The following is a 12,873-nucleotide window of genomic DNA, read 5'->3' as shown; positions in this document are numbered from 1 at the left end:
CAAACTTCATGACATATATCAGTGACAATAAACCTGGTTCTGATTCTGATGTGATTATCGCACTGCACTCCAGTGGTGAGTGAAAAGTGAGATAATGGTTGGAGTCACAGTTACACAGCAGGGAAACAGACACTTCGGCTCAACTCCTTCTTGACGGTTACATAGAAATAATGGATGGCTCCACAGCTGTACTTGTAGACTGAATACATTCAGATATGAGTTTACAACTTTGATACCAGCACTGAGATAAATCCATCAGAAAAGGAGGACAAGCTGAGGTACTTTTCTTTGGAACAGAACAGCGAGGATGACCTGACATAATTCTGTAAATATGCAAAGTACTTTGATCAGATGGACGAGAGAAGATGTGGCCAGGTGTGGGAAACAGTAAGACAGTCACTAATAAAGCTCACAGGGAATTCAGGAACAACTTCTTTACCCAGAGCCTGGGGAGAATGTGAGACCGGCTCCCATGGGGAGAAATTGAGATGAATTGATAGTTCCCCCAGGAAAACGAAACAAGATCAAGGTGAAAAAATGAATACAAGTCTGTGCTGATAGAGGGATGGAGGGGGACACCTGTGTGGAGGTGGTGGGCTAGGTCTGCCCTGGGTAACTGGAGCCTCCACCTGTATCCAAATAAGGTCTGGAATTCAGTGTTTGACTGTTTAATAAGACATCAAGGTTGGTGCGGACATTGTTTGACCTCATCAGCTGCAGAATCTTGATGAAAGGGGAAATTGTTGATACTGTCTTCCATGGTACTACAAAGAAGACCTTACAAGGCATTGTTCAGCACCACCTTCCTTCCAAACACAGTGATCTACCTCAGTGTGTGCAGAGGCTTCAGTTGCTCTTTTCCGCTACCTTCTCCCCTCACAGTATCTCCCTTTCAGGCAGCATGTTCTACATCACAAACACTTTAGGAAAACTTTCTATTCATCTCCCCTCTGGTTCTTCTGCCAATCACCCAAAATCTATGCAAACCAGATACTGACCCTCCTGGAAACAGTCTCTCTCTCTACTCTAGAGAAAGCTGTACACCTGCAATGTGTTTCTTAACCTTTTCTGCTCCAAGGAGGAGATCCTCAGCCTGATGAGAACAACAGCTACAAGGTTTCCTCCATTTTCCAGTGAAGTCTCAGATTGGTTTAAGCTTCATGTTGCCAGTAATAGGCAGTGAATTGTAGATGGGTCCCTCCAAGAATAATTACCAATAGTTTTCTTAAGATTTTCTGAGATACTATATAGCTTACAGAATCAACATCCCTACATTTGAACTCTAGGTAAGTGACAACTGAACAGCAAAACATATTCAATGAGTCTATAAATATATTTATATTTACAATGAGTCACGGAGTGAGATTTAGATTAACACCACAACAAACTATTAAAAGGATCTATTTTGGGAGCCTTAACTGCCAATGAATAAGAAAACAGGCTCAATCCATGGCCCACATAGATTATGCAATTGAGGTTCAATTGAATAACCAAATATATTAAATGGTAGATATCCTACATAATTGGTTATTAAGAAAGAACAACATTCAAAGGTTAGAGGTGTTGCTGATGTACGAATCAGATGTAATCTCAAAGAAGATAGAACAGAACAGCACAGGAACAGCCCCTTCAGCCCACCATGTCTCTGCTGACTGTGATGTCAGTCTAAACTAATCCCATCTGCCTGCATATGGCCCATATCCCCCCATCCTCTGCCTGTTCACGTGTCTGTCTAAATGCCTCTTAAACACTGCTGTTGTGTCTGCTTCCACCACTTCCACCGGCAGTGTGTTCCAGGCACCTACAACTCTCCATGTAAAAAAATTGACTCACAAATCTCCTTTAAGCCTTCCCTCTCTCACCTTAAATCTGTGGCCTCTGGTGTTTCTTATTTCCTCTCAGGGAAAAATACTATCTCACATATCTACGTCTCTCATAATTTTATAAACATTTATTAGTCTCCCCACAGCCTCCCTCCAACGCTCCAGAGAAAACAACCCAAGTTTGTCCAACTTCTCCTTATAGCTCCAATCCAGGCAACATCCTGGTGAACCTCTTCAGCATCCTCTCCAAAGCCTCCACCCTTCCTATAATGTGGTAACTGAAACTGTACACAATACTCCAAATGTGGTCTAACCAAAATTTTTATACAGCTGCAACACAACTTCCAAATGTTTATACTCAATGCCCCTAGTGATGAAGGCAAGCATGCACACATCTTCTTTCCCACCCTGTCTACTTGTGATGCCAATCCATGTTCTTCTCTCCTTTCCTGGGGCACAGCTACTCACCAGTACCCTGCATACGCAGTGATTCTTGAGATGTCTAGACAGTCAGTGTTGACAGCCAGTTCAAGCATAAACCATCACTCAGCATCAACACAAACAGTCCAAGCATGCTTCCAATGGACTCTGCAGTTTATAGCTGCGTTAATGAAGGAGAACAACTTGACATGAATGTAGTCTTGTTATTTGGAAGTGGTAGTAAACTGAACCCTGATCCTGAGAGCCTCCCTGTTGTGCTGCCAAACATCCATCACATAACCAGCACTAATCGTCTGAATGAACTAACCATTTATTCTCATTATGGTGCCTGTCCACATAACAACTGGCACTAGACTTTAAAACTAATTTATTAACAACAATGTGCCTTTGAATGTCAGGTGACAATAAAAATGCATATTCAATCTTTCTTTAATAAACCCAATGAGAAAACAATCTGGTCAATATTATGAGCTTGGACGAGATGCTGCATTGGAATGAAGTGAATGGACTGAACTTTGTGCATTCAGATGCTTCCAGGTCCAGGTCTTTCATCAAATGCCGTCAGTGGTTGGGGACTGTGTGGTTCATCTGTGATTGTGCTTCCAACAAAAGTTAATTGGCCTAAAACATTGATCCAACAGTCCTCTCTCCACCGGTGAGTTCAGTTTTTATTGTAGCTTCCTGTTGTATTCTTGTTATCAGTAACGTGGATTGACAGCGGACTCTACAAATGGCTGTTCTATGTTTGACTCTGAGAACCCTGGCAATGGGAGATTGGAGCTGAGATGACGCTCTCTGGTTGCTTCACAGTGACCCAAAGCATTGTCGAGTTCGTCGTTTAACATGACTGCGATGGGACCTGATTCCTGTAACGGTTGTGGCTGGGCTCCACAGAACCCACAGCGTTAATGGTCGCTGCTAAAGAAAGCAGGGAGTTAACACTCCTTTTTGTCGGTTAATTTTTTGGTTTTAGTAAATGCTCCCACACTACAAGTTTCACGTCCTCTTTGGAAGTTTGTTTTCGCCAAACTGTATCTGTTCTCTGAGCTGTAAGGGGTTGTGGCAGGCAGGGGGCTGCCCCAAAGGCAAGGAGTGTGCGCTCCCTCTCAGCCAGACAGTGGAGTGGTCTAGAGACACCCAGAGCAAGGTCACAGCTCTCAGGCTGCAGACAATGGAAGAACGTCAAATAGGAGAGTTAACAACCAGGAAACTTCCTCCGATCTTCAGCAAGTTGTGGGCAGGAAACCTTTTAAATCGATCTTAAGAGAATGGCTGACACCTGCCCAGGGTCCAGTTGGTGCATTCGGAACAGCCTGCCATGCTTATGAGATGAATTGAGAACGATGAACCTGTGACTGTAGACCACGGGCGGGAGGTGATGCAACATCCAAGGTACAACAGCCGATCTCACCACCTGCTCCCACACTTGGCCCCTGTCAGGTGGAAACCACTAGTTGACCTTCCTTAACTGCCCAGTGCCCCCGAGAGTGGGCTGAAGATCGGCCACCATCTCCCAGACTAGTCCCTCTGAGAATCCCCAACTTCCAGGCAAGTTGTGTTTAATTTTTCCAGAGTTGGAGTCTTATTAACCTGTGACACCAACTCCTCTCCCCAGCACAGACACCTCGGGCCCGGTTGCGTTTGATAAGCAGGAGATATTGACATAGGAGAGTTATTTTCAGCAGATGTTAAGAACAGAGGGGCAAAAATACTTTCCACACTTGGTTACGTGCTTATTTTGGGGATGACGTGTGTGACGCGCACGCTATCGTACTTCTTCCGACAAATGAAAGAAACGGTTATTTATAATCCTTTATCTCTCCGCTCACCCCAAACAACGCCAGGCAGAGCAACGCCGTCCGCTCCCACCGCCGGCTCTCACCTGCCACATTCCACTGAACACCTCTCCTTCCAAAATGTAAATAGCATGCTGCAGCTGCCAGAGCTGCGATTGTAAAGCGGCGCACACTGTTTCCCTCTCTCCGTGCTGCCGCAGTCGGGAAATACATCGACTTCTCGATGTTTTATTTTTGGATTAAAACCCCAAATTGAGCAAGGCTCTGAGACACTTCGGGGACAGAGGCACCATGGTTTGTCCAGCGCCGCAGCGCTGTCGAGCTCCGTCCCAACGCGTAAGTCCGCTTATTTTCTACCTTTTAAAAAATCATTTTAAAACGAAATTTAGAAGCAATATCAAATTCTATCAGATGAAAGCTCCATCGGTGATTTAAGAACAGTGGACAATAATCGGTTAGATCACTGCTTCAGCATCCCAGTTAGATAGATGTAGATTTTTCTCTGTATTTAGTTTGACAGTTCGCAGTCTCCGCTCGCCCTCCCCAGCTCTGTCTCCGGGGGGACATATTGCGGAGTTCGGCAATAGCGAAGAATGTTGGTGTAGGCGTGATTTTAACTCTGTCTAGTCTCCTTTTGTTGCTTTTCTCCTCTGAGAATTACTCTTTTACCTTTCTTCAGCGGGCACGGCCCGTCCCCCGCGACATTTACCAACTGACCCCGCTTTTGCCGGGTTTCCCTCCGGCCAGGAGACCTGCAATTTCCTGACCCGGGGTTTGAAACACCAACGAATCATTCACCGGGGATCCCGGGTCACTGCGCGGGGAAGGGGCACCGGGATCAGGTTGGACTCTGGCCGCTGGAAATGGAAATATCGGAGCTGCCTCATCCCCCCACCCCTCCGTCCTGTGAACACACCTCCCTTCACACAAACATGTCCACAAAGGATGATTTCCCCCCAGTAAGAGGCTCCTGGGGTCTGGGGAAATTGACACGAATGGTCCTTGTTTCTGGTTCAAATCACCAGCCGCGCCCCCACCCACAGACAACCCCCCCCCACTCCCTCCCCCTCCCTCACAGGGCTGGCGGCGAGCGCACCTCCCCCGTTGGTCTTCTGGCTCCCACATTGGAAGGCAGAACCTTGTTGCGAACGGTAAACAGACTGGCTGGAAAGTAACCTAGCGCGGCACAAGGCAGTCAGCACATGAACCCACCCCCGCCCCGCCCCGCCCCGCCCCCATACAGGGGGAGGGAGGATAGATATACCGGGGGGGCATGGGACTGGAGGTGGGGGCGGGTGAGTGGCTGCACAAGAGTCTAATTAATAAAGTGCTGGAATTTCTCAGTGGGTCGGGCAGCATCTGTGGAGAGACGGGCAGAGTTAAAGTTTCAGGTTGATCAGGATTGGTTGGTTTAATATGCATGGGGAGAAGGGTTGTGTGTAGAGAATGTGAGCAGCTGTACAGGAGGTGAAAGGAGAGAGATTGAACACCAGGAGACAGAGGTAATGATGTGTTTGTAGAGAGGCTGTGAGATCAGCACCGTGGACAGCGACTCATCCTCGAATGATTCATCGCGGACAACTGCTCCGGGTCTGTCCCTGGTATGTGCCTCCTGTGTTTCTCTGTCTGTCTGTGCCTCCATCTACCCCGTTACCTGTCTGTCGCTGCCACAACGCATTCGGTCCCTCTAGTACCCCAGCCTTGCTTCTCACATCCTCACGACACCTCGGCGTCTGATGTCCGCACCCTTCCCAATAACAGACCACTGGGGCAAAAACTGCCCCTTCAATTTGTTTGTTCTGGTTTGCAACTGCACGCTGCAATTCTGAATATCAAATCAAATTAGTGCTGATATTCTGAATTTACCTAATTAACAGCCATTCCTTGTGGAATAAATACATCCTCTGTATTTTTCTGTATGAATTAGACAGCTTTGGTCCCGGTAGGTTATTATAATATTAAAAGTTATATTTAATTAACATTAGGTACTTTAATTGAAAAAGGAATGTGTAGATTGGACCAGAAAAATGATTAAGAAAATTAAGAACACTTTTGTCAATTAATGGCCCTTTACTGGCGATCTTTTCCTTTTAACAATTGGTGTTCCACAGTGAGTCCCAGGAGATGGTTCCCAGGCGGGAGAAGGGAAACGAGGTAAATCCTCGGTACAGAGATGTAGCGATGAGCATCTGGCGATGTTGTGGCTCTGGGATAAGAGGTTTCAGCTGTAAGGTTAGACTGGACACGCTGCCGTTATCCTCTATGTCGGTACAAGTTGAGGGGAGAGCAGATCAGGATTGCTTTAGATAGGATGAATGCAGAGGAGGTGTTTCCCAGCAACAACTGGTCGAAGGAGCAGGAGATTTAACGTGACGGGGAAATATATTTTTTTAAGCAGCGAGGGGTTCTGGTCTGGAACTCGCTGCCTGTATGGGCGGTGGGACCAGTCACGGGGCCTTCAAACGTCAATTATTTAGGCACCCAAGGAAAATTGTCCGTGCGTATGTGGAAAGAGGGGAGAATGGGCCGACCGGATGGCTCTTCGAGCAGCCAGCATGGATTCAATGGGCCAAATAGACTTTGATGATTAACTGAGAACAACGTAGCAAGCGAACAGGAAGCTGTGACTGGTAAAACTGTCACAGCTGGTTCATCCACACCTGACAACATTAATAAACGTCTCCGATCTAATTGGAATTAACATTGATTGATTCTGGTGCATTTTGATACTTTCTGCGCTTGCATTGCTGTGACTTGTTCAACGCTGCGTGTATTATTTTTGGTTCCAAAAACATTGTTACACTGTGATCTATAACGTTCCCCCTCGAAAGCACATTGTCCGGTACAGTGTTGTACATTCCACTATCAGCAGCTGGCAACATCCTGAGGGCGACCGTGTCTGCAGAGCCCTGGTCGGGGCGATGGTTTGAGCTCACATAGACTGTTGCGCCATCTACTGTCCAAAGCCTGCTTCACCTCGGACCGTTGGGACTTGACTGTGACATTCTGAAGGTTTATAACTGATTGTCTGAACATGAACATAATTTGGAAATAATCATGTTGTACTGAAATGCGATGATGCTTAAGCTGCTATTGAAGGAAATAGCCTTCCACTTAACTGCGACCAGCAAGCTCTCTTTAATGAGTGACAGCACGGGTCAGGATTAACCACTACAGACAGCTCCAATCAGACAGAACCAAGATAGGCAGCAAATACACGCCCCAAGAAGAAAAGTACTAACACAATTAGTGTGTCCACACTCGGACTGCTCAAAGATAAGGGTGTAAATCTCCGATCATTCTGCTGTCAAGGCCAGCAGAGTGCAGCATACAGGCAGGTTCAATCCCTGTAACCATGTGGGTCTACGCTTGGTGCTCTGATTTCCTTCCACGTCCCAAAGATGTGCTGGTAGGTTAACTGTCTCCCTTAAACTACCCCTTAGGATAGGTAAGTGACAAGAATCAAAGGGAAGTTGATTGGCATGTCAGTGAAAGCAAGCCGCGGAGTTACAGGGGAGGATGGTACTAATGGGGCTGCTGCACTGACAGCCAGCATGGTAGGAAGTGATTCCCGTCACAATACACTAGCTGGAATTTTTATTGACAACAACTTCCATTTATATCGTGCCTTTAACTGGCTAATAAGTCCAAAGTCACCACACACGATTATTATCAAACAAAAAAAATGACACTAAGCCCCCTAGGGAGATATTAGGGCAAGTGGGATTGAGGCAGATAAAGTGATGGGTTTGAAGAAATGAAGGAGAGGCAGAGAGATTGAGGGAGGGAATTCCAAAGCCCCAGGCCCAGGCAGCTGAAGGTTTGGCTGCCTCTGGTGGGAGGATTACATTCAGGGTGATCAAGAGGGCTGAATCAGACAAGTCTAGGGGTTTGTACAGATTATAGACAATGGGGAAATCTGCAAGCATAGAAAACTCATGGAGTTTCTTAACTGGGACTATGAATAGTACCCTTTGAGAAAGAGAGTTCAAATATGTGTGATCATCTGAGAGAAAATTCACTTTATCTCTGTCTCAAAAAATGACACATTTTTAAACAGTGACCCCTAGTCACAGCTTCTCATACGAGGAACTTCCTCTCCACATCCACTCTGTCAAGACTCCTCGAGATCCTCGATATATGTTTCACTCTGTCCCCTTTTACTCCTCTAACCTTCTGTGGATACAAGCATGACTTGTCTGACCATTCCTCATTAGAAATTCATCTAAGAGAACAGATGAGGCCTCTGTTTACACTCCCCCGATTACTGTACTGGAATGTCAGCCAACAGTGTATAACTAGCAATGAAACTCCATAAGAACAGGAGTTGGAGTCGGACTCACGTCCCCTCAAGCTGCTCCCCCATTTAGTAAGGTCATTAGTTTATTTGGTCTTTAACTTCTGTTTCCTGCCTGATCCCCAGACTGAACCAAGAACCTATAATTTATCTAATTTGTATCTGCAGGCAGGTAAATGATATGACATTTGTGTGCATCAAGGAAATTATTATATTATTGATGTTCGCCTTTTATTGTTTAACTCAGATATTCAAGTTTATCAGGCTTCCAAAGGATCTCCAATAATAGTTTGTCATGGATGATGCCACTGAACTACGGACTGATGGGAATTCCCTGCTAAAGGCTGTCTGGTTGGGAAGGTTGAGATTAACCAGACTTTTGTTAGAAGGTGGAGCATACATTAATGAGAGCAATGAAAGGGGAGAGACAGCCCTCATGGTGGCTTGTATGACCAGGCATGTGGACCAGCAGAGTGTGAGCAAAGCCAAGATGGTCAAGTATCTGCTGGAAAATCAGGCAGACCCAAACATTCAAGATAAGTCCGGTAAAACAGCACTAATGCATGCCTGCATTGAGAGAGCTGGAGAGGAAGCTGTATCCCTGCTGCTGACCAATGGAGCTGACCCAAGCTTGGAGGATCATTCTGGTGCATCAGCCTTGGTTTATGCCATCAACACAGATGACAAAGAGGTCCTTAAATGTCTGCTGAATGCCTGCAAAGCCAAAGGGAAAGAAGTCATAATAATAACTACTGATAAATCTCCTTCTGGTACAAAAACAACCAAGCAGTATCTAAACGTTCCACCATCACCAGAGTTGGAAGAGAGACATATGCCTCTGTGTATGACCCCATCTGATATTGAGCTCAAGACATCTTTGACTCCATCACCTACTGGTGAGCAGGAAGATGAAAAATCCTTTAACTTCCAGGTAATCTCACATCAGACTGGAAGTTATACCAGCAAACCACACAATGATCTTGGCTCTCCCACCAGAAAAGCCAATCCAAAAAGAATTGGGACACGGCTGCCACAATTAAAGAGGCTTCAGTCAGAGCCCTGGGGTTTGATTGCTCCATCTGTCTTAGCAGCTTCTGCTTACCAGGAGGAGTGCAAAAGGGTTAGCCCAGATGATGAGATCATACAGGGAATCAATGGGTTAACTCTGCCCAAACGGACCACTTTGTCCAGGACCAACAGCATAGAAAGTAAAGACCCATCTACCTTCCCATTTGTCGGTGACTCGACTTCTAGGACTCCCTCCACATCGGCGCCGGTTTCCCGCAAGCAGTCCTATGAGAAGAACCAAGCTCAGCATCAGCCTTTAGCTCGAAGAAGCACCTTGCCTTCTGAGCAAGATAGCGTCAGCAGCTTTGCTTCAACTGGTCAAGTGAGCTTGCGAGACACTGTCCACCGCAGAAGACTGGGCAATGACCACTACGATTCAGACTCCCAACTTTATTCAGATTCAGTCACCAATCCATTTGATCCGGTAAAGGTCACTTTTGAAAGAAAGAAACACAACACCTCTCCCTTGACCCTGTTGAACAGCTCCCGTGAATCACTAGACAGCATCTCCAGCACATCACCTGGTTCTGTTCGTCGCAGACCTCCAGGTCTCCTTGAAAGAAGAGGCTCTGGAACACTTCTTCTGGATCACATCTCTCACACAAGGCCAGGACATTTGCCTCCACTCAATGTCAATCCCAATCCACCCATCCCTGACATTGGGTGCAACAGCAAGCCTTCATCCCCGCTGACCATGTGCTTGAAGTCTGTGGTTCCCATGGCACCATCTTCACCAAAGCGAAATGACATGAAAGCAAAGAAAAAGCTGGTGAGAAGGCATTCCATGCAGGTGGAACAAATGAAGCAGCTGTCTGATTTTGAGGAGCTGAACACTTAGCAACACGATGGCCTTGTCTTCATTTTATGGATCCTTTGGAAAAGTAAGATTAATTCCAGTTATACAAGTTTAGTGTTTTTCTTTAAAGTAATACAATGCATTGAGCTGGGCTGGCTGGGTTAGATACCTTGATTGTATGTGGTGAATACAAACCAGTTAAATATTGGACCAAATAGGGATGAAATTCAAATGGATTGGGGTCATGAAATTAACAGTAAGGGCTTCTCAAATAGACCATGTATGACATTCTATTATAATGATTACAGAGGACACTTCCCATTACACACCTCATTGCCTCTGGTGCTGCAGGAGAGCCAGGGCTCTCATTGGTTTTCATCTGAAAATGAGTGCTAGCCTCCTGTTACAAATCACATGGGATACTTGCATCAGTTGACAGACAGCTAGCTGCTCCAATCTTTGGCCTGACCTTTGCTTCAGTTGACTGCCAGGGTACCTCCCACTTGCCTGACATTCCTTCCATCGGCTGCAGGGCACCAGGTCTCTCTCTCTCTCTCAACATAAGGTTACACTGTAAGAGCTTCTGTAAAGGTATCTATAAAGCAAAAGATTAATGAGGGAAAATGTGAGACCCTTACACACAGGGATGGAAGAATTGATACTGCTCAATAAGAAAATGGCAGAGAAATTTAAGAAATACTTTGTGCTTTCTTCCATGAAGATAGATACAAACAAATGTCCTGAAAATATTGGAGAAGCAAGGGTCCAATGCAAATGAGGAAATACAAAAAAAATTGGTTAAGAAGTACTTCTAGAGAAGTTAGTGAACTTGAAAATTGGAGAAAAAAAAACAAGGACCTGCTCATCTACATCACAGCAATGTCTGTAGAGACAGTGGATGCTCTGTTTATCATCTACCAAAGTTTGACAAACTCTGCAACGGTTGCTGCAGATTGGAGGTAGCAAATGTGATCCCACTTTTTTCAAAAATGAAAGGGAGAAAATAACGGATTAATGATCTGTTAGCCTGACATCAGTAGTATGAAAAGTGCTAGAATCTATAATTAAGGATGTGGTATCAAGACACTGAGGAAATAACATGATTGAGCAGAGTCAACGGAGATTTATGTGAGGAAACCATGCCTGACGCATCTATTGGAGTTCTTGAGGTTGGATCTGGTAGTGTAGATGAGGGAGAACTAGTGGAATATGGTATATTTGTATGTTTAGAAGGTTTTCCATTAACTCCTGCACAGGAGGTGGTAAACAAGATGTGATCACATGGAATAGGAGGTAATAAAGCAGCATGGATTGAGAACTGGTTAAAAGACTCCAAACAAAGAGCAAGGATAAACAGGTCATTCTCAGTTTGGCAGCTTGAGACCGGTGGGATACTGAAGGGATTGGTGCTAAGGCCCCAGCTATTCACAATTTATATCAATCATTTGGCTAAAGGATCCAAATGTAATATTTCAAGTTTGCCAATGACACAAAATTAAATGGGGAGAGGGAGTGGTAGTAAAGATGTAAAGGGGATCTAAGGGAACATAGAGAAGCTAAGTGATTGGGTAACATGACAGATGGAGTACAAAGTAACAAAAATGAAGTACTTTTAAATGGGGAGAGATTGGGAAATAGTGATGTTCAAAGGGACCCGGGTCTCCCTGGACACAAGTTCTTGACAGCAAACATGCAAGTGGATGATACCATTATGAAGGCAATTGGTATATTGACTTTTATTGTAAGAGAATTTGTAAGACCTCTTACTACATTTATATAGGGCCTCTGCAAATATAGAACATAGAACAGAACAGCACAGGAAAGGGCCCTTCGGCCCACAATGTCTGTACTGAACATGATGCCAAATTAAACTAATCCCTTCTGACTGCACATGATCCATATTGCTCCATTTCCTGCATATTCACGTACCTATCTAAAAGACTCTTGAATCCCACTATTGTACCTGCTTCCACCACCACCACTGGCAGCCAGTTCCAGGCACCCACCACTCTGTGTAAAAAAAAACTTGCCCCGCACATCTCCTTTAAGCTCCCCCCCCTCTCACCTTAGAGCCATGCCCTCCAGTATTTGACATTTCTACCCGGGGAAAAAAGATAGTCTACTCTATCTATGCCTCTCATAATTTTATAAATTTCTATCAGGTCTCCCCTCAGCCTCTAACATTCCAGAGAAAACAACCCAGGTTTGTCCAACCTCTCCTTACAGCAAATGCCCTCTAATCCAAGCAGCATCCTGGTGAACCTCTTCTGCACCCTCTCCAAAGCCTCCACATCATTCCTGTAATAGGGCAACCAGAACTGCACACAATACTCCAAGTGCGGCCTAACCAAAGTTTTATACAGCTGCAACATGACTTCCTGACTCTTATACTCAATGCCCGATTAATGCCCACAAAGCCATGCTGATTGTTCCTAATTAGCCCATGCTTTTCCAAAAGTGTGTAAATCCCATTCCTAAAAATCCTCTCCAATAGCTTCCCTACCACTGATGTGAAGCTCACAGGTCTATAATTCCTTGGATTATCCCTATTTCCCTTCTTAAACAAAGGAACAACATTGGCTATTCCCCAGTCCTCCGGGACCCCACCTGTGGCTAGAGAGGATATCAAGATCTTCATCAAGACCTCAGCAA

General features: G+C 45.2%; 1 protein-coding gene across 1 annotated transcript; it reads left to right on the top strand.

The window, feature by feature from the left end:
* Nucleotides 1-7,839: 7,839 nt before the first annotated feature.
* Nucleotides 7,840-10,263, top strand: ankrd34c (ankyrin repeat domain 34C). Its single transcript, XM_052040459.1, has one exon. The coding sequence runs from the start codon at nucleotides 8,653-8,655 to the stop codon at nucleotides 10,261-10,263; it is 1,611 nt and encodes a 536-aa protein (XP_051896419.1). The 5' UTR covers nucleotides 7,840-8,652.
* The last annotated feature ends 2,610 nt before the right edge of the window (nucleotides 10,264-12,873 follow it).

Source organism: Pristis pectinata, chromosome 28, assembly GCF_009764475.1.
Source record: "Pristis pectinata isolate sPriPec2 chromosome 28, sPriPec2.1.pri, whole genome shotgun sequence".
Lineage (NCBI taxonomy): Eukaryota > Metazoa > Chordata > Chondrichthyes > Rhinopristiformes > Pristidae > Pristis > Pristis pectinata.
Note: the sequence above shows the minus strand (reverse complement) of the source record. Positions and strands in the feature narration are given on the sequence as shown.

Coding starts and splice junctions, on each gene's coding strand:
- ankrd34c (XM_052040459.1), top strand. CDS start 8,653: ATGGATGATGCCACTGAACTACGGACTGATGGGAATTCCCTGCTAAAG.